This window comes from Azolla caroliniana, unplaced genomic scaffold, assembly GCF_043228905.1.
Source record: "Azolla caroliniana isolate FFs.n. ecotype wild unplaced genomic scaffold, voAzoCaro1.0.p SCAF_7, whole genome shotgun sequence".
NCBI lineage: Eukaryota > Viridiplantae > Streptophyta > Polypodiopsida > Salviniales > Salviniaceae > Azolla > Azolla caroliniana.
In genome coordinates this window covers 6,377,351-6,398,335 of record NW_028230442.1, presented here as the reverse complement: position 1 = coordinate 6,398,335, position 20,985 = coordinate 6,377,351, and the positions used below count along the sequence as shown (strand labels likewise).

Genomic DNA, 20,985 nt, shown 5'->3' with positions numbered 1-20,985 from the left:
TATCGTGAGTGACCGAGATCCAACGTTTACTAGTGACTTCTGGACGCAAGTCTTTAAGAAGTTAGAAACTACGTTGAGCATGAGCTCCACGGATCATCCTCAATCCGATGGACAGACAGAACGAGTAAATCAAATTATTGAGGACATGCTTCGAGCATACGTTGGTGCAAAACCAACAAAATGGGAACGTTACCTCCCAATTTTGGAGTTTGCTTATAACAGCTCCAAGCATACGTCGACGGGATATAGTCCTTTTATGTTGATGTATGGATTTCAGCCACGAGCCCCGATTGATGTTAATATACATCATGATGAGTTGCGAAGTACGCAAAACTTTCTTCGGGATATGCAAGATATGTTGCATATTGCACGGGATAATATAAAAACAGCTCAAGATAGAGCGCGTTTTTATGCCGATCATCATAGGCAACCTCGTGTATTCAGCCCTGGACAGAAGGTATTTTTACGTGTACCTCACAATTCTAAGACATTGTCTACGGGTAAGTGCGCTAAGTTAGCCCCACGGTTTTGTGGACCTTTTACAGTCCTCAAACGCATTGGATCATCAGCCTATCGTCTCGCTCTTCCCGATGGTGTTGGAATCCATCCAGTCTTTCATGTAAGTCGTCTAAAAGAACTTCTAGGTTCTGGCGACAATACAGTTACAACTGAAACTCTGGTTACTTCTGAAGATTTATCTTCTAAACCACATGTACCAGAAAGAATTCTCGATGTTAAAACAAAAAAATTACGTACTAAGGAAATCCGAGAATTTAAAATAAAATGGATGGATAAATCAATTAAAGATGCCACATGGGAACGCGAAACGACTCTAACAACTAACTTTCCTAACTTTCCATTGCAAGAGTGCAATGTTTTAAAGAGGGGGAGTATGTTACGGGCATGACCATATAATATCCCGTGGTGAGAATTGTCGTAGTATTCTATACACGTGGATAAGTGTGAGGGTTAAACAAAGAGTCTAAAGAAGGGGAGGATTACTTTTAATCCTCGGGATTGAGACAACCCATGAGGCCAAGTGTGAACATGGCTGGGGGCCTTGAGAATTACTATAAATAAGAGGCCTAGCTACCCTCATTTTATCATGCATTGACTACGTCGAGACTCTGTCCGTGAGTGGAACGACTCTTGTAGCAAGCGCGCTATCGTCCAGGTACGACTCGACGCCAAGGCGGTGGTATGGGACGCCGATCGAGGCTCGAGTCCGTCTCGATCCCTTCGCTCGGGGGTGGTCGGGTGGATCGGCACCCTTCTTTCTCTCTTTTCTCTCTATTCTTTCTAGATCTATCATTGAGATATCCTTATTTTATGCTTACTTTAGTACCTAATCTCTAATACATGTATTCTAATTAGTGATGTCCATTATGCACATCTCTCTTCACTTTAGATGGGATATATGATCTTTCTTGTTAAACTCACTAATAAAATGCTATTGAGAATTACTTAAAAGTGAGACAAGAGACCCCCCACCAAATTGATACCTACAAGTTTAGGTGCATTGTCTAGTATGAACCCATTACTTCATGTAGGGTGAAAGTCGATAGAAGGGTGCCATTAGCTCTTGTTTCAAACTGTTGAGAGATCAAGCTCAATTTAGTTTAGTTAGTTAGTCAACAATGTAACTTCGTAGTTACCTAGATAGAATCTAGTCATAAGTGTTGACTATAATGCCTTAAATAGGACCTTGTACTTAAGTGGGATATTCTAGATCCTCCACTCCTAAGTACATTTAATATAGGACTTACACATTAGTACCTATATTCTACTCACACATGTGCACCTTTGCACATGAGATGTATATATACCTCATTGTGGGTATTTTTGTATTTGATGATGATGTTGATACTAATTTAATATATAGTTACTCATCCCCCATCTTGTATTATTCATAAGTGTATCTCTCTCTCTCTCTCTCTCTCTCTCTCTCTCTCTTCCTCTCACACACATATCACATAATCTTCTGCACTTAACTTTATCACATAATTAGGTACTAATTAACTCTTAATTACCTACCTAATTCTTAACACAAACAGATTCATGGGAGGTAGATTTCCCTAATCAGAACTATTCACCCATATGAATGATGAGCACATACTTTTAGTTTTTCTTAATTCAGCTTTAGGGTTTGGATAAAGTGAGGCATTAGGATAATATCTAGTTGGGATTCCTCTACCAATCGAAGGAATTTTATTCCTACTAGAGTGGGAGTTAAATATGGATGTGTTTTAGAGGAGTGTCTATTTTTGTGAGGTTTTTGTTTTCTCTTCCTCATATGATGGATTTGTGCCCTAGTCATGGTTTTCTTAAATTTGAGCCATGCATTGGGTCCCTTGACTAGTTGCACTTATTTTTCTAATGTTATGATGGATAAGTATATATAGATGCACAATTGCCATCCCTTTCTTCTCAAGTCCATAGGGTACTAAATGATCACAACCACGTATTCTACTCTTTATAATGGTTCATCCTCTTAACACTGCCTTATGGTCTATATTTCAAACTATGCTCACGAATGGACACAATCTCAATTTTTCATTGATCGCCTCATCAACAAAGAGATTCATATCCCTCTTCAAGTGTTATTAAAGACACAATGAATATGACGTCGTGTATGGAGATAAATCAATTCATCTTATGTTTGGACTTTGTTAATGTGAAGGAATCAACATGTCCTTGTTGAAGTAGGGTTCAAACGCTTTCATGGTTGTAAGTTGTAACTATGATAATGTCTTGTTAGCTTCAAGGATCAAAATCATATTTATTTGCACTTAATAGAGAATTAAAGTAACACATCAAGAAGAATTCTACGACATCTCAAGTGCTTTGATGGGTTGATACTACTAGAGGAAGAACATACGCTAAAGAAACTACACGTTTGTGACATTGATTTCCATAGCATGAGAAACATAATATCATGCTTAAGTTGAAGAAACCCCTTGAGCTCTAGAACTAGTGGTAACCAATCACTTTGCATCAAACTCTCAATGATTATTTTTTTGAAAATATGAGAGTGTCAATTTTACTATTTGTTTTGGAGCAAACTTATGTTCCACATGAATTCAAAACTAAAACTCTATCAATCTCTTGTGGTTTATAATGATGTCAATGTGACAAATTCACGATACAGTTTTCTTTTGCCATGTGGTTGATGTTTCTTGATAAGGTCGTGGACGAGGTTCAATTTGAAGTGCATGTGACATTGAAACTCATCGATTGTAGTAATATAATGACTTTTTACCATATGAATTAGTTTAGAGGTCCTATAATTTATTCTTGTTAGTTTTAGAATCCTATCCACATTTTGTCATGCTTGTATGGTAGAGTGTGGAAGACCTTAACGCTATACTACGTCTAGGGAGAGATAGTCTGATTGAGCTTTAATTATTGAATCCATCACAAAATGTGAGTATGTGCTTGTTGCCTCCCGAACAATTAAGCAATGGCTCAAAGGTTTTTACAATTCAATTGATACTTATCGATAATCAGTTGTTAAGGGCACACCCACATCCTTGCACAATCTTCTACAACCATGTGACGTGTAATTCAAAATTATTTGTGTGCCCTTACGATTCTTATTATTATTACACATGTTGTTCTTTAATCTCTCTTTCCATGTGAAGCACATTAGAGTATCAATTCTGCTAATTCCTCATTGGCTTTCACTAGTTTTTTAGTTCGACATATTGTCCATGAAATTTTAAATTTTTTATCAGATAATGATGATGTACATACATAGACCATTGTTTATGTGCATGGCACTATTACAAAAACATTCACATGGAAGTAAGTGACATTTGAAAATCTTAGAAAGTTAGATGGTATTGGTGTTGCACCAACGTGATTAGACAAGACCGTGATGCAATGTATTATGTTAAAGTTGGGCCTTCAAAAAGAGAGATTCCCTAAAAAAGGTAGTATAAAGATACATGATGTTCATCGAGGTACGAACAACAAAGTTTGCATATTCTACCATTGCAAAGTAAGAAAGTAGGACATGTGAACTAGCCTCATAAGTTTGCAATCAAATTTGGTGTCGATCCAGCAACTTAATCCAATCCACGAATGAAATGCTAACACCATAGATTGACACATGCGTGATATTCGTGATATTTTCCATGCGCAATATTCTCAATATTCGAGAATACAAAATGGCCCCAAGAATATTAAAAAACCATTCGTTTTGTAAAATAAATATAAAAAATTATTTATTTATTTAAATAAATGTATTTCACCAAAAAAAATAAATAAATTCATTAATAGATTATAGTGTCAAGAGAGTGTAAGAAACTTATTTTAATTAATTAATTTTTTTAAAACAAATATTTTTATATTTATTATACAAATATGATTAGTATGAACTTTGAAGATATGATTAGTTTGAAGTACCATTTTTAATGTCCAGATAAAAATATCCATAATTTTTGAGGAAATAAAAAGTGAGAAATTAATGAGCCTTTATTTTATTTTATTTATTTATTAAAAATAAAACGACTATACATTTATTATAAAAATTTAGAAGTGTGTGAGTCCCCAAAGTCCCTCTTTTATTATCCCTATTTATTGTTAAGTTCCTTTTTTTTTATCTTAGGAATTTTTTTTAAAAAAGTTTTTTTTTTTTTGGGGGGGGGGGGTGTTAAACGAATACTTGATTACCCATTCGTATTCGTATTCGTATTCATTCGTATGGGAAACCCCACGAATGCGAATATGTCAATCTATGGCTAACACTAACAAAAAAGGTTCTACAAAAGTTACCAACGTGGAGAAGTTAAGAAATAGCCGATCGGAGCGAAAAGTCGGATCTAGCGAATGGAAGAAGAAGAAGATCGGGTAAATGGCATCGTCTCATGTTCACACACGCAATGTGAACGAGAGACGAAACCCGAATGATCGCATAAAAACAAGATTACGAGTGTCGTATGGCTTGCAGAAAACAGAGTCCCCGAGAAGAAGAAGAAGAAGAAGAAGAAGAAGAAGAAGAAGAAGAAGAAGAAGAGCATAAGTTGAATGAATGAATCATATCACTAATTCTTGGGATCTCTTTGCTTTTTTGTTTTTTTTTTGCACGTCTTTGCGACAATTGTGATGATGCCCTTGGACACCCCAGCCACCCCGGTTTAGCCGGTGACCATCCACCGCCGGTAGCCGGTCGCCTCCTCTCTCTTTTTCCCCTCTTCTCCCTCTGTGCAGAGCCTCGTCATCGTCATGATCTCTGCACGTTTTCCAGATCATTGAAGAAACAAACAGAAGAAGAAGAAGAAGAAGAAGAAGAAGAAGAAGAAGGAGAAGAAGAAGAAGAAATCTCTCTCTCTCTCTCGCTCTCTCTCTCTCTCTGTGTATCCTCTTCTTACTTGCAGGTTGAAGCGAAAGAAAGATGTCGACGACAGAGTTTAATGGTGACACCACTGCTCCATTCTTTGGATTCCTTGGAGCTGCAGCAGCCCTTGTGTTCTCATGTAAGAAAACTCTTATCGCTTTCCTTCTTTCTTTCTCTCATATCTTCTTTCCTTCTTTGTTCCTGGGCTTTATTTTGGACTCGATTTCTGTGTGTGCAAATGGATCGTTCTGGTTTTGATAAAGGATCGTAAACTTGCGAAGGTATAGGATCCAGTTTTAGTATCTGATCATGTGCTTTTGCTTGATGAGGACGGTGATGGTATTGTTTGGAGTATAATGTGTGATGTATGTTGTGATTCATCGAGGTGTATGATGGTGATGGTATTGCAATTGATAGATGAGATCTAACGATGATGATGCTGATGAAGATGTTGCCGCAAACTATGTATGGGGTGTGTGTGTGTTGATGTTGTTGCAATTGGTTGACTTATGATACCTGATGATGTTATTGAAAATGATGAATGATTATGGTGGTGTTGTACCTTTGCAAATTGATATATGGTGACAATATTGTTTTTCTTTAAAATGATAGTTGATGATGATGGGCTTTGTCATCTCCTGTTTTATCCACCTGCAATTAAATCCCTGTTTCTGATGATACTGTAAGGTATGGGTGCTGCATATGGAACGGCTAAAAGTGGTGTTGGAGTGGCTTCTATGGGGGTGATGAGGCCAGAATTGGTCATGAAATCTATCGTACCAGTGGTGATGGCAGGTGTGCTAGGTATATATGGATTGATCATAGCTGTGATTATAAGCACAGGGATCAACCCCAAGAGTACAGCCTACTATCTATTTGATGGCTATGCACACCTTTCATCTGGATTGGCTTGTGGTTTAGCTGGCCTATCCGCTGGAATGGCTATCGGCATAGTTGGTGATGCTGGTGTCAGGTTAGTTTGTCACATTCTTCTATGAACAAAGAAGTTGTGAGACTATCTTATGGATAAACATGCATACACATAACTGCACTATTAGGGGTTAGTGAAGGCTGGGGTAGGCCCATTACCTTATGCATATAGCTGCACTGGAGTAGACCCATTATCTTATTCATATAACTAGACTAGAGTAGGCCCCTTAGCTCGTAACTGTTTACTTAACCTCTAGACATGTACTTATGCACTATGTAGGACTATGTTATGAGCATACACATTAACACACTAGTATGCATATGAACATATGCATAACTACAATATTAGAGGTTAATAGAGTAAGCCCCTTAGTTAGGATTTATCAAGGATTATTTTATGGGTATATACGTAATACACTATTACGGGATTTATGAAGGCTAGAGTCCTGCCCTAACCTTATTTAGTTCTTTTTGTAACTACCCTTAAAACTAATCCTTAAAAGTGATGTGGTTAGCTTTGATTAACCTATAAGAGTGTAGTTTATGTGCTCATAACACAAGCGCTATCTAAAACTTAATGTGTTTTATAATGTGATCCAGTGAATGCTTTGCCTTTTGTTTCTTGCAGAGCAAATGCACAACAGCCCAAGCTTTTTGTAGGAATGATTCTCATCTTGATTTTTGCTGAGGCACTTGCTTTGTATGGCTTGATTGTGGGTATCATTCTTTCTTCTCGAGCTGGTCAATCAAGAGAGTGATAGCACCTCTTTGCATTATGTACACGTTTTGTTTTTTGGATTCAATACATATCTGATATTTCTTGGATATCCAACAATAACACGAAAGCTCACATTAAAGCTTGTTTTTTTCATATTTAAAATTGTGTTGAGCAAATTTGTTTGTAATGGCATGTAATTTAGGAAGATCTCTCTCTCTCTCTCTCTCTCTCTTTTGTACAAAGCTTTAAGTATCTTGGTATCGATATGCCACAAATAAATGAAGTGTATGCTTTGAGTCTAGTCTTTAAGCTGGTTGGAAAAGTTATTATATGCTGGAAAAGAAATGCAACCAGAGTATCAACTCATGGAAGAGAAGTGAAACTAATGTCATTTAATGTAGATTACCACATCTTGCGCAGAATGTTGGATGTTAACTACAAATAAGAGCAAAATTCTCTTATTCGGTTGGGTAGTTGTTGACATCAAAAAATGGTTCAAAAATATGGGATGTAGAAGATCTCCTAAAGCTTTCAAGTGATGTCTTTAAATATGTAGTTATCGAGGGTAGTTGACATCGAAAATTGGTTCAAAAGATGGGATGTGGAAGTTCTCCAATAGCGTTCAAGTGATGGTGTTAAATATGTAGTTATCGAGGAAAGATTATAATGGAACCACTAAAGAAGTGGGAAGATGTTAAAAGGACAAATTTAGAATATTACATTGCGGACATCAATCTTGAATGTTGGGTTCTACATAAGGCAAAAAGGGCTATTGATAGTATTCCACCTTACCTCATTATTAATATGAGTATTAGCTCTCCTAGAGCCCTAACACTCTTTCACACTCAATCACACAACCTAGGTATTGAAGTTGCATTATTGAGTCAAAATCAAAGATGCAAGGAACTTCTTTTGCAAGAATTATAATACTCTCTTTTAGATGATGATGCTCATACAAATAAAGAGTGCTTCATGCCATGAGACAACTGTAGATCAAGCACACCGAACTTCAAGTCGAATTCTCACTCTCTCTTTCAAATACATGTTTAAGGTTATTAAAGACACTCACATGAACCTCAGAATTGCAAGGGAAGCAAGCAAAAAGATATGAAAGACACATAAACATAAACTTATACTATTTCGATTGGATGCAAGATATAGAATTTTGGTTTGGAAGATCGAATGTAATACACTTACTTCATGATGCATCAATAGATTCCTTTATGAATGAGGCCTTTTTGCAATGCCAATATATCATGACATGGGAAAATTGCATACCGCTATAGATTTTAGAGTCTATTGTTGACCATCCAAACCATTACTTCCATGCGATTTAGCTCACAATCACCACAATGTGAGATGGGGCATTCAGGCAGTAATCGACTATACACATTTCACCCAAAACAAGTTTGGGAGTATTAAGTATCAGACTTTGAAACATTGCACTACCTTTGATCACATGCAATTATGCTTTTCACACATCTTTGATAAAACCCAATCATTTGATCACATTCAATATGATATATATTTGGTCTCATAGGTCAAAATTAGCCTCCTAATAGTTGATAAAGTATCTATGTTATTATAAATCTCTCTCTCTCTCTCTCTCTCTCTTCAATGTGAATAGGATCTTTTACACATGCAGTTAGTGGTCCCTAACAATAATTTGTCTTGGTTTCTTATGAAGAGTTAAGAAGTTGGGAAACTATTTGTTTGCTATGGTTTTTTTGGATAAATGAAACCTTGAAAATTTTGGCATGACATACTTACATTTTTGAGCCAAAAGCTCCCTTTTATGTGATGAGTAAGAGTGTGAGATCTTGTACACAAAGTACTATAAAGAAGGAACACTAGAACTCCAATCCAATTAATAATATTCCGGATTATCTATAATATGGAGCCTAATGAGATGTAATCCATCACCAAAACATATTTTATAAGCCATCTAAATGGAACATATTTGATAAGCTATCTAAATGGGATGGTAAATTATTTCTGCATATAGTTTTGGTAATGGTAATATGTTTTTCTTTGTCAAAGAGGCAAGTTCCTCATCATGCCCATATTTTGATGGTGATATTTTTCGCATGTAATATTTTACAACTATATAGAGAGAGATACATACATACATAGCATGCATGCACCTTTCCCCTCGTTGCCATTGTCCACACACTAAATCTAGCGGTCTGCATAAGTATTATTAATATGGCAAAGCAGGCTATCTTATTTAAATGCACTACAAATTTCCAATTTACTCCAGACACTAGATAGACTTCCCACCCTTTGAATCATAAAGGAGTTGACCATTCAAATGATGGAGGCCAGAGCCCATATCTCACTCAGCCTACATAAATAAATAGATAAAACATACTTTACATCTCTTGTTGAAACTCTCAGGCATAGTTTGCTGTATTCCAATTTGGCAAAGCTGAATCAAATGCATTTGCTATCAGAGTTATATTGTCTCAAGAAATCATGCCTCCAGTTTTTTTCACCCTAATCAAATTGACAAAAGCTCAAAGAAAGATATTCTTGTCTCGAATCATGTTTGCAGCATAAATAGTGTTGGCAATACAGAATATATTTCCTATTAAAATTACAGTTCATGTAACCTTATGGTCATAAACAATTTTACAAATCTTGAATAAAATAGATATTTCCTATTCAAGTTACAGCATTGTTCAGTACATTGATTCGTCCACTGCTGTATCTTGTAATGTACAAAGATGATATTAACATGATTCACAATGCAAAAAGCCATCCATGCTGGTTTCCAAATTTTGGAGCACACAACATACGAAGCTTCTTATGTAAAGTGATGGAAATCAAAAGATCAAATGATATACTTAAAAACCTTGAACCCAAAACATGTGCTCATCCAAAAGTACTATGAAGTGGGAATACTGGAACCTATACATAAAAGCAAAAGAAACCAGCTTCATGGGAAGTAGTATATCCAAGCACAAAGTTAAACTTTGGGGAATAGATCAACCATCAAGTGTTTCGTCTCAGGAAATCAAAAATGTTAATTCAACAGATATCACCTGAACCACAAATGAAAACCATCAGGTAATTTCTTCACTTCTTTTCAGATGATGATCGAGACTCTTAAATCAAATGTGCACAAACATAAATGGCACATTCATTGCCAAATAAATCAAGTGGTTATTACTGCTTGATGCTAGGGATAAATTGTGAAATGAAAGAACTTGTGCCTGAACTACAAAGCCAATGCATGCAATATGTGACCCAACACATGCAATTATTACCTGGCAATCCTGATGTTGATCCTGACATAGATGCTTCTGACATAAGTGATTCCGATACAGATGCTGCAGATTGGGTTGCAGAAGATGTAGCTGCAACCCTTGACAGCTGATTTGACGACGCTAGAAGGGGAGTTGATTCTGAAGGAACATTTTCAATATCCTTACTATGGACATCTCTTTTACAAATTGGGCAAAAGGATTTGCGAGTTGTCAACCACTGGTCTATACATGGAACATGGAATTCTGCTCAAAACAAGTTACGAATATAAATTATTATCCAAGGAAGAGCACAGTGTAGCACACACAAAAAACCACTAATTTTCTGGATACTCACGAGAATGCCCATCCATGTAATAGATTTATACCGTGTTCTAATAAATTTTCAAAGGCAAGGGGGTTTTATGGTGAATATCCAATAAGTTAGGGGTATTTTGGTGTTTTACCCAATAGTATTATACAAGGTGAACTTACGAGAATGCCCATCCATGTAATAGATTTGTACCGTGTTCTAATAAATTTTCAAAGGTAAGGGAGTTTTATGGTGAATATCCAATAAGTTAGGGGTATTTTGGTGTTTTACCCAATAGTATTATACAAGGTGAAGTTGATTTTGCTCATACCATGACTACAAGGCAATACGCGTAGTTTCTCCCCGTCTACATATTCTTCTAAACAAACAGCACAGGTGTCACAGGTAGCATTGTCTTTTCTATCATAGACTGAGACAGTGAGAGCTTTGAGTTCCCGTTTTGACAATCTAGAAGAGCCAATATATGTATGCTGTGAACCATCTCGTTGAAGCCGCTGCCTCCTAATAAAGAAGAATGTTGAAAGAATCGATGAAACAGCAAGTAGTGATACAAAGGAGACAGCCATCACTGACCAAGACGTATTCTGAAGTGCAGGAAGCATATACAATCGAGCATTTGTATCCCCCACAAATTGTAGCAAAATTTCACCAGCCTCCTTAGATATGAACACCGCAGGTATCTCAATGCCATACCCATTACCAGACACTGAAAATATAACCATAAAAAATGTAAACCTCGAATGAGAAACTATCATTTCCATACACTGACTAATATCTTCTAAATTTTGAACATTGATACCATAACTATAATAACTGACATGGATATCTTACAAGACCAGAATACTTTTGGCTTACACATTTCGTGTGTGTGGTGTGAATGAATGAAAGCATAGTTTTTCATTGATGCCTATGTAGCCAAATAGATGCATCTAAAATAAACTCATTAAGTGGGATGATACACCCAGTTCCTAAATGACACATTTTTTAAAGCATTTGCCTCTTTTTCTTTTTACCTGTTCCAATCTTTAGAGGTTCTAATGAGACGCCATGAACAGAAACCAAGCCATGGTGCCCATGAAAGAATTTTTGCTTGTAATTTGCTATCATTAGTGGATTAAGGTTTGAAATTTGGTGTAGCCCATAGGGCCTTTCGTGAATGGCTTGAAAAATATTAAATTGTCTATAAAAGATGACATCCCGACTTCCACAGAAATATGCATAGCCAAAGCCTTGCAAAAAATTGGTCATTGCTTTGCTTCAGTTTTTCTAGTGTACAGGACATTCTTCATTGGAATGGGGAGTCCTTATTTTATCGAAATGGTTAAATCAAATGACATGTACTCTATTTTATGCCTCCATTATACAATCCTTGGCCCTTATACAAAGAGATGATGAAACTAAATAATGTACAGAAAGTGAAAGAGATGTGGTTGCATTATTAATTATGATGGATGGTTTAATACTACATGCAGCCTGTCATATGCTTTCTTTCATATTCCATTCTAGGTATTGTTCTTCTAAAAAACGTGCACCCCAAGAGAGTATAAATCTGGTGAAACATTATCAAGAGCTCTCAAACATCTAACAGACCTATCTACTATTATGGATAGGTCTGTTACACCCTTGTTTTTGGATAGGTCTGTTTTTGGAGCATTGAGTCCATTGAGACTCAATGCTCTGTAGACAGTTCTTAGGAAACATAGTGTCCTTTGAACTTGAAAAAGAAATCCAATATAAAAAGTTGCTATGGTCTAATTCCTATGTATTCAGCAAGTGAAATCCTTGGCAGGGCAAGGAGAATGATTTAACCCTTTGTAAAATTAGATATCCAGATGTATCAGAACTAAAGCCAACCTGTGAAGCTTTTATGTGATTTCAAATTCTTAGAATACATTTTACTGATGCTATCTTCTAGAATATCGTTCATGTTATTTACCACTAATTAAAATAAAATCCAGAAATGTATGTAAAAAAAGGGGGCTCGGATTTTGTTGTGATTCAACTTGATCAATTGGCATGCTTCAACCTACTTACTCGTTACAAGGTCACTGTCCTCCTCATTATTATAGACAATTGCAGCTGCATACCCAGCATTCTGCGCATTTTGTACCTTTGTAACAAAATCACAATCCCCCCGGGAAATCAAGAGAAGGCCTGAAAGTGTGGTTTGTTTTGAATCATAAGCTTCAATGGACACACAAGCATTACGTGGATTTGCTGCAAACAACAACCCGATAATCCCTGTCACCGGGATCGTAGAAGCTGCAAATAAAAGGACAGTTGCGTGAACATCTGGATTGAACAGGAAAGTACTTTGATTCAACACAAAACCAAAATATTACAGACAGCCGCAGCTGTGTATTTAACATTATAAAATATCAATCCCTGGTGCAATTTGAATTATTTGAAGCAATTTGTAGATTATATCAAACTATCTGAACTTACATGAATGAGTACGGCTCTGAATTGAAGTGACCTGACAATTCTATGAGAACAAACGATGATGCATAGCATAAGGAGTACATATATATTAATCCTTCACCAAATCGTAACAAGCATTCATAAATATCTTGAAATTGGTTTCTTACAGTCACATTTGCAACATCTTGAGACCATCTTATCAGCCCATACACCCAAAATCATTCAAATTACTTGTAATTGGGTGCACGTATGCTTACAATTTGACTCCAGAGAATTGAGCCATAATGGTTGTGCATGAAGAAACTTCCTTCTCAACAGGTATAAGATAGACATCAGGACATAAATACAGAAGTGCCATGTGCACAGATAACATTGATGGGAGTCGATATTAAAGCCAACTACAAGCAAATGAGTGATCTATGTCTAGTCTTGATGTTGACTCCTAATCAGTCTTAAGAGAAAAATTTAGTAATTGGATTGCTATGTTTCCTACCTTAAGGTGCAGTAAACATGACAATCATAGTGAATATCATTTCAATATTTCCAGCTGTATCAAGTGTCTTCAATTTCAAAACATGAAATTGCAGGCTCAATAGTGTTGTTGATGCCTACCTAAAGAAATCATTATAGAGGTTTACTCACTACTATGAATGACATAAATGCACACCTGCCATAGGCCGAATAGGCTAAAGATTAATGTCATCCATTGAATTGAATAAGATTATTTTTAGGAACAGGAACTTAGATTAAATAAGATCTTATCACATCAGCTGCTAGAATTTCAATGACCCATGACAGAATTTCGGTGATTTAACTGGAATTTTAATGTCATACACATCAACAGCTGGAATTGTAATGATTTCTCTCATGATAACATGACATGAAGGAATTCTAAATATTTCTCTCAATAAACATATGAGAAGCTAGAGCTGAAAAGATTCACTCTCATGATGAAAGAAATTCAGAACCCTGGAATGTTAATGATTTAGTATCATAATTCTAACAAGAACTGGATGGAAACCTCATCAAACAATGATGTCCATTACTTACACCCTCAAAGATCTCAATCTCTTGGAAGCAAACAACTGATGTCTATACACCCAAAGGCATTCTAGACAAGCAATCACTATCTATACACTCTAATAGCTTCTAGAAGTATATTCCCTGTACCTTCTACACGATTCTCTGAAAGACGACCTCATGTTATCAATACTCTTAACATCTTCTAAAAGTATAACCCCCATAACCTGCTTGAATTTTGATCCCTGAAAAATAGATACGTTGATGTCTATACACTCTAAGAAGTACTTCAACAAAAGGACTCAAAGCAATCCATGTGTACACAATCTAATACTGAATCAAAATCAACAGACGAAGAAGAACAAAAATTTTAGGGTAAGAGCAGGGTTTTACAGAAAGTTGCTTCAATGTCGGGGAAAGGAAGGGAGTCGTCGGTGGAGGTGATGAGGACGAGTGAGGAATTGACCTTGCCGAGGAGAAGAGTTAGGATGAGGATGAGCAGGGCTGCCACCGTCACAACAACCTCTCTGCGGCTCACCGCCTCCCAGTAAGTAGACCACCACCTTCCTCCTGCTCCTGCTCCTGCTCCTGCTCCATCCTCTGTATTGGGCATCTCTCTCTCTCTCTCTGTCTCTGTTCTCTGTTCTCTGTTCTCTCTCTTTCTTCTGTCTCTGTTCTCTCTCTTGCTTCTGTCTCTGTTCTCTGTAAAGGTTCAAATGAAATGATCCATTGGGCCTCATATCAATACATAATATGTCCAACCAAACCTTGAAAACCATATGTTTCAGCCTTTTCCATGAGTTTGTAAAAAGAAGTGAAAGAAGCTCAAGTGGGTTGAATGAAGATCACACTGATTCCATGTTTGCAACTAAAGGGTTTACTAATGATTCGAAACATCGACACTGAAAACATATCCAATTATGCTAAGGATACTTTGATCTCTCGTGACAAGTGGATATGATCCTAATCCGAATTCAAATAGGATGCATCATCGATTTAGAGAGCAAAGATGAGAGCCGTTGTGTAATCTAATTCAAGCCAATATGCTACGTGAAAGACAAACAGCTATAGTCTATTTCAGCCACAAGGTTGGAGAATCTTATTGGCAATCAAAGTTGATTTGGGACTACTTTATAAGGAAGGCGCTTATTGGATTGTCTTCTTATACTTGAGATTATCTTTGGGTGTTTTACGTTAGATCATAGATGTTGCCATGTTACCTTGGACTTCTTACATCATGGAGTCAATTAAGAAATCTTAGATGTGGCATGAAGGCACACTAATGTGGTAGATATGTTGTTGAGGGAAATATATGAGGTCAAAGAAAACTAATGAAGGTGTAGATATTGACTTCTTTGCATCTTCTCGCGTATATTATAGGAAATTAGCATGACCAATGCTCGCAATGTTCTGCAAAGAAGAATATGACGAGAATGACTCCAAATTGGGAAATATTTTAGAACTATATCTAATAATACCCCTTTGTCAAAATGAGAATAACATTGCAGTTTGAAGAAGGCTTACGAATTATTCTTATGTGAAGAGCACCTACATAAGCACTTTAAGGAATAGATAGAAACTCCAGTTATGGCGATGTGGAAAAAAGAAGAGCAAGAGAAATCGATTCTTGAATACCATGATAATTTATGACCTAGGCACAAGGGAATATGGACGACATTCTTGATTTGAATTAGAAGAATTGGTGGTTGGGAATGTGCAAGGACGTGGCATGTTATGTAAAAGCATATCAAAACTTGTTAAATGCATTCCAAAGTGCCATAGAAATGTTTGGATTTGGCTCATGCACTAGTAACGTATGATAAATGGATGATTGACATCATGAAGTAGCAAGGGAAGACTTCTCATGCTATGGGAAGAGAGTATCATCAAGGAAAAAGACAACCATTTCATTGTGCAAATTCTTGCTAAAATATGTGATCCGTAGATATGGATGTGTTGGGATTGTGGTTGGTAGAGATGAGTTAGAATAAATGCTAACAAAGTAAGAGAAATCTTCTCAATATTGGGTTTTAGGTTATCAATCACTACAATGTATAATGTTGAGGCAAATTGGAAAGGGGAATATGGACACAACCCTATTGTGAAGGCACTTTGTGAAAGCATGTGTGGCAAAATGAAGGAGTTGCCATGTTTGCTACTAACAAAACATAGCATGGTAGCAACATTTATGCTCACATAGTCAAAATCTCACAATTCCCATACAATAATTTATCACCTCATATGTTGCATCATCATGAAATTGTAATATATGTCAAGAATAAATTTTCGCAACAAGAATTCAACAACCTAAAACAACATTAGAGAATGTAGAGTTGGCCATTGAATGTTATAAAAAGTTTTGATAAGAGGCATTGACTTTGGGCCAAGAAAATAGAAGTAGGTAGCCATGCTTTAGTCTATTAGCTCCATTGAGAAGTTTGATAAGAGTTAGTGTGGCCCATAAATTGTGCATACCACTTGGCAGAGTTATGCGGGACCATGTTTTTTGTACCCATTGCAAGAAAAAAATGAAGGTCTTCAAGAAGCAACATAAAGAGTACCCCATAATAAATCTATTGGAAGAGGAGGTGAAGTGTATGTTGGCCTTGAAGAAAATGCAAACAAGAAATTTGCATCATCTACTATAGATGTTGGCACATGACAAAGGATGTGTAGGTTTGGGTGGTAATGGATCATGTGTCACGTTTGGGATGTGAAGTGAGCACAATGGTATGGATGGTTTCTTATTAAGTAAAAGGAGTGAAGGAGACCAATCATATTTTGTAGGAAAAGGCAAGCAAGAAATGCTAAGGATAAATAGTTCATAAATTAATGTATTATCATAGCATTGCTACCTTGATTGGTTAGAGTTTTTGGCTAATAACACGTAGGTCATTGGTTTATTGTAACATGCTAGGCCGCTTGGTTAGCCATCTACTCTAGATGTTGGCATATAGACATTTACTTCATCATCAAGCATGTGTACATTCAAATGCACCCTTGTAGTCATGCTCATTGTTGAGGTCTCCATGTGGCCCAATTTGGGTCCGTCCTCTTCTTGTGTCCTCATGTTAGAGTATGTCTCTTCGTTTTCAATCATTCTATGCACCTTATTTGAAAAAGAATTGAGCTTCTAATTTGTTGTTATAGGAACACTCATTGAGGTGCCAACATATCTTACCTTGAATTTCCTTGCTTCATTCAACACTTCTTCGGCCTCTAAACTTGGCTGTTTCTCATTCCCTTTTTGTTTTTCGCCTCGCAATATAGTGCTTTGGCCATCTATTTTTTATTTTGGGCGACACTGGCCAATGCATGATTCACGCATTGTTTTTATGTTAGACCCGTTGTCGTGAAGATCTGTCACTAGGTGCGAATCGTGAGGCGGAACCACCGGGTTTCTAGACCGGAAGGACACGAAGATTGCACTAACTTAAGCAAGAAAGGAATTAAGATAGATTGAAAGAGAGAGAGATTGAGATAAGATAGAACGCTTGACTTTAGATTGAGAGAGATTAAGATTGAACTCTTGACTTTAGAATTGAAGAACAAGATTGATACATCAATTGGATAATAAATTTCTTACTTTTAATTTTTTTTTGATTAATACATCGCTCCATTTGATCTTTTTCATCCACCCTTTTATAGATGCTCCCATGCATATGATGCATGCGAGGGTACAAGACATGCATACAATGCATGGAATGCATGTGATGCATGTTTGCCAGTTGGCGCTCATGCATCACATGTCACTCAATCAAGCTCTAATATGACAATTTACATACAAAGTTATAATGATAAAAATATAATCCCTAAAGAAATGATTTGGCTTACCTTAATGGTAAGCCTATTGCTTCTTATCTTGGAGGTGCAAAGTTTGAGTCTTGCTTATATCTTTTTTCTTTTATGCACAAAATATTATTAGGCTTTTGGACACAATTATATTTATCATTGTTGGTCACATGTACATAACTAATTTTGGTATTGCACCGCGATCAACCGACCCGACCGACCCGTCCGATTTGCATCCGTTTGGTCCGGCCTAGTCCCGAGTCCCAAGTCGCTTGTTAGTCGGTTCCACTGTCGGTTTTGGTTGGCCAAAACCTTTACAAGTAGCTAAGCCAAACCCACTCATTTAATTAGCTTAATTCAAGCTACCTTGAACTCTCTATGCTCCACACATAAAGACAAAGATAATACTTTTTGTTCTGCCTTATACATGGTGAGATCCTTATTTGTCCTATCTATGTGGGATACATCACAGTTTTATCTTTCTCTTTTCCTTTGCAAACTTCCTACCCACATAACTTGAGACTTAGATGTTCGTTTCTTATGTAGTAAAGTGCATTCGAAAGCTCTTGAAGACCTCCATCTTTTTGTACTAAGATATTAAACTTATTTAAAATAGTATTTTCACTATTATTGTTTTATATGATTCTTACTCGATTTCGTATGTTTTATGCGATTTTCACACCATTGCCGAAAATCTTCACGACACCGTTAAATTTCCATGTTCATATAGAAATGAAGGGTCATATTAGAGATTAATGACACACACTCTAGCTAGGAATCGGCAATGGCTCGACTCAAGCCTAAATCGAACCATTAAACCATATTTAAACAGTTTGGCAGTTTGATTTAGGCTTTAGCTTCCTTAATCGTTTTGGGATGGTTCAAGCCGAACCGAACCTATTTGGGCCAAACCAGTTACCAAGTCGATTAAGTCTTACTCTGGCTTGGCTAAACCGGTTTAGGAACTGGTTTAGTTCACGTTCGGAAACTCCCAAACCAGTTTAAGCTTAATTGGTTTGGTTTGGACGAGGCAAAACTGGTTAAGCCGAAATCGAACCGTTGCCGATTCCTATCTCTAGCAAAAGCATTAAGAGAAAAAAGTAATGTCTATAGACTTTTGTTCAATCTTGAATTCTTGTTGTTTATACTGAACATCTAAGTAACTTCCAAATCTTGCCAAGGTCACCAAGATTGAATGATTTGCTTCCTTTGAACATAAATATCACTAAGACTCACGTATAATTCATATTTGACCTTGGTAGCTCTTTATCGAGTGTATTTTACAATTCACCTATTTTGACATCTTTCTTGTACATAAGATTGTTTGGTAATCTTATCAAAGCTTTGTGATGTTCTTCTCGAAAACTCGCACCTAAGCCAATGCCTACACATAATGCTAACCATAATCTCGATCTCATACATGGTGTTGCACATGTTTTTATTCATTTACATTAACTTAGTCAATCCAAAAAAGATAATTGATCTTGAAACTTGAGGATTACTTAAGAATGGGACACACTTGAGTATGACACTTTGGGGTGCATCAATCCTATAAGATGTGAAATATGATAGACCATGGTGATTATGTGTCAACTAACATCTTTTGAATAAATATATGTTGTACCATCAATTAGAAATTTATGGCAATGATGTTTCAACATCGATTACTTAGTTCAAGCATTTGAGAAAGGGTACAATTTGATCTTCCTAAAATAGGGAAAGTGAAATTCTAGTTTATCCCATTGTATAATGTCCAAGAACTTTGTTGATTCCTTGGTTATATCGATTTGTTGCACAAATCTGTTTGCAATCATTCACAATTGATGATGCCATTCAGAAACCTCCTACAAGATCAAATGTGCAAGTCAACAAGGCCAATACTTAGAATTACTTTTTAGATGAATCCTTAAACATACTTCAAGAACATAAGTGACATTTTCCTTCATCTAACTTACATGATACTTCTACTCAATATGCGTACATACTTCATGAATGCAATAGTTTGGGATCAAGAATGAACAATTAAGAAATAAGGAGATACTACCTATTTGGAAATTATTTTTGAGCAACTAGGGACCGGTAGTCCTTATGTGACCATTGGGACCACGTGGGTCAGATGGGACAATGGACAAAGCTTATTCACAACTTTGATTTTCCATTAGATAACGTTAAAACTATTTGTCAATATAGTCGTTACTGCCGTAAGTTGGTATTTATGAGGTTAACATGATTAACTTCATTAACAATCCGATCATTATGATCACCTTCAAGGAAAGTACCTTGATGACAGTTTCCTTTAAATTTTTTGGGCAAGACCGAAATATATTGTACATAATATTTGACACTACATCCTTGAAGGGAACCTTTGACATTGCTTATGATTTGTTCAACCATATTGGAAAGGTTTGTGTTCCAAATTTGCATGACGTCAAAACAAGAATTATTTTTGCACCCACTAAGGCATATTGGAATACATCATACACTTGATATAATCTCTACTCATTTCTTTTCACTTAAAATGCATATTGATATTAATGATTAAGTGACTAAATGGCATCATTCTCAGGTTACCATTGCATATAATGAGTGATTGAGATTTCCGCCCACTAGTGATTTTTTTGTTAAAAATGTCAATGCAACAAGAAACTACCTAGAGCATGGGTCTATAGACCAACCTCAGTAAGATGGACGACCAATTGAAAAAGTGATCATATCAATGAGGATATGCTTTGAGCTTATGGGAAGAGTAAGTTTATATTTTGGAGCTTTCTCTAATAATAGATCAATTGGATGTAGTCATTTGATATTGATATATTATTTTAGCCACAAGCTCCAATTGATGTTAACATTCATTGTCATGAGTTATACACACAACATAAACTATCTTAGGGATATGCAAACATATGTTTGTATATGGAACGAAAAAAGTTACAACTGCTCAAGATATAACACTATCTTATGCAAACTAGCATTAGCAACCTCATGCGCTTAATTAACCCTTGGTAAAAAGTATTTCTATGTGTGTTTCTAAACTCTCAAGACTTTGTCTAGAATAAGTGTAGTAAATTAGTCATAGAAGTTTGTGGACTTTTCATATCCTTAAACGTACTGGTTCGTAATTGATCAATCTTCTAGCAGTAGTTAGCAAAGCATAATCAAAGCACACTTATCTCAAATAGTCATCGCA

The 20,985-nt window shown here is 36.3% G+C and overlaps 2 protein-coding genes across 3 annotated transcripts in view; one reads left to right on the top strand and one right to left on the bottom strand.

The window, feature by feature from the left end:
• LOC147861711 (V-type proton ATPase 16 kDa proteolipid subunit) overlaps positions 1-7,093 on the top strand; it is a 59,754-nt gene extending 52,661 nt beyond the window's left edge. The window contains exons 2-4 of one of the 2 annotated variants that reach the window (XM_087322183.1): positions 5,320-5,477; positions 6,026-6,311; positions 6,897-7,093. In XM_087322183.1, coding sequence (XP_087178309.1) covers positions 5,396-5,477; positions 6,026-6,311; positions 6,897-7,026 — 498 coding nt within the window. In that variant the 5' untranslated portion in view covers positions 5,320-5,395 and the 3' untranslated portion in view covers positions 7,027-7,093. Of the gene's footprint in view, positions 1-5,272; positions 5,478-6,025; positions 6,312-6,896 lie in introns of those variants that run through there. The other variant, XM_087322182.1, reaches the window with a different exon arrangement.
• Positions 7,094-9,626: 2,533 nt separating this feature from the next.
• Positions 9,627-14,654, bottom strand: LOC147861710 (receptor homology region, transmembrane domain- and RING domain-containing protein 2-like). Its single transcript, XM_087322181.1, has 5 exons — positions 14,400-14,654; positions 12,600-12,827; positions 10,876-11,271; positions 10,256-10,498; positions 9,627-10,030 (listed from the first exon to the last, which is right to left on the bottom strand). Exons 1-5 carry the CDS (start codon positions 14,617-14,619, stop codon positions 10,017-10,019), a joined length of 1,101 nt encoding a protein of 366 aa, XP_087178307.1. The 5' UTR covers positions 14,620-14,654; the 3' UTR covers positions 9,627-10,016.
• Positions 14,655-20,985: the final 6,331 nt, after the last annotated feature.

Excerpts from the sequence above, each read along its gene's own strand:
- LOC147861710 (XM_087322181.1), bottom strand. The coding sequence starts at position 14,619 with ATGCCCAATACAGAGGATGGAGCAGGAGCAGGAGCAGGAGCAGGAGGA. Across the intron at positions 12,828-14,399 it reads CGACATTGAAGCAACTTTCT|CTTCTACGATCCCGGTGACA; the intron begins GTAAAACCCTGC and ends TTTTATTTGCAG. Across the intron at positions 11,272-12,599 it reads GGACAGTGACCTTGTAACGA|TGTCTGGTAATGGGTATGGC; the intron begins GTAAGTAGGTTG and ends TTATATTTTCAG.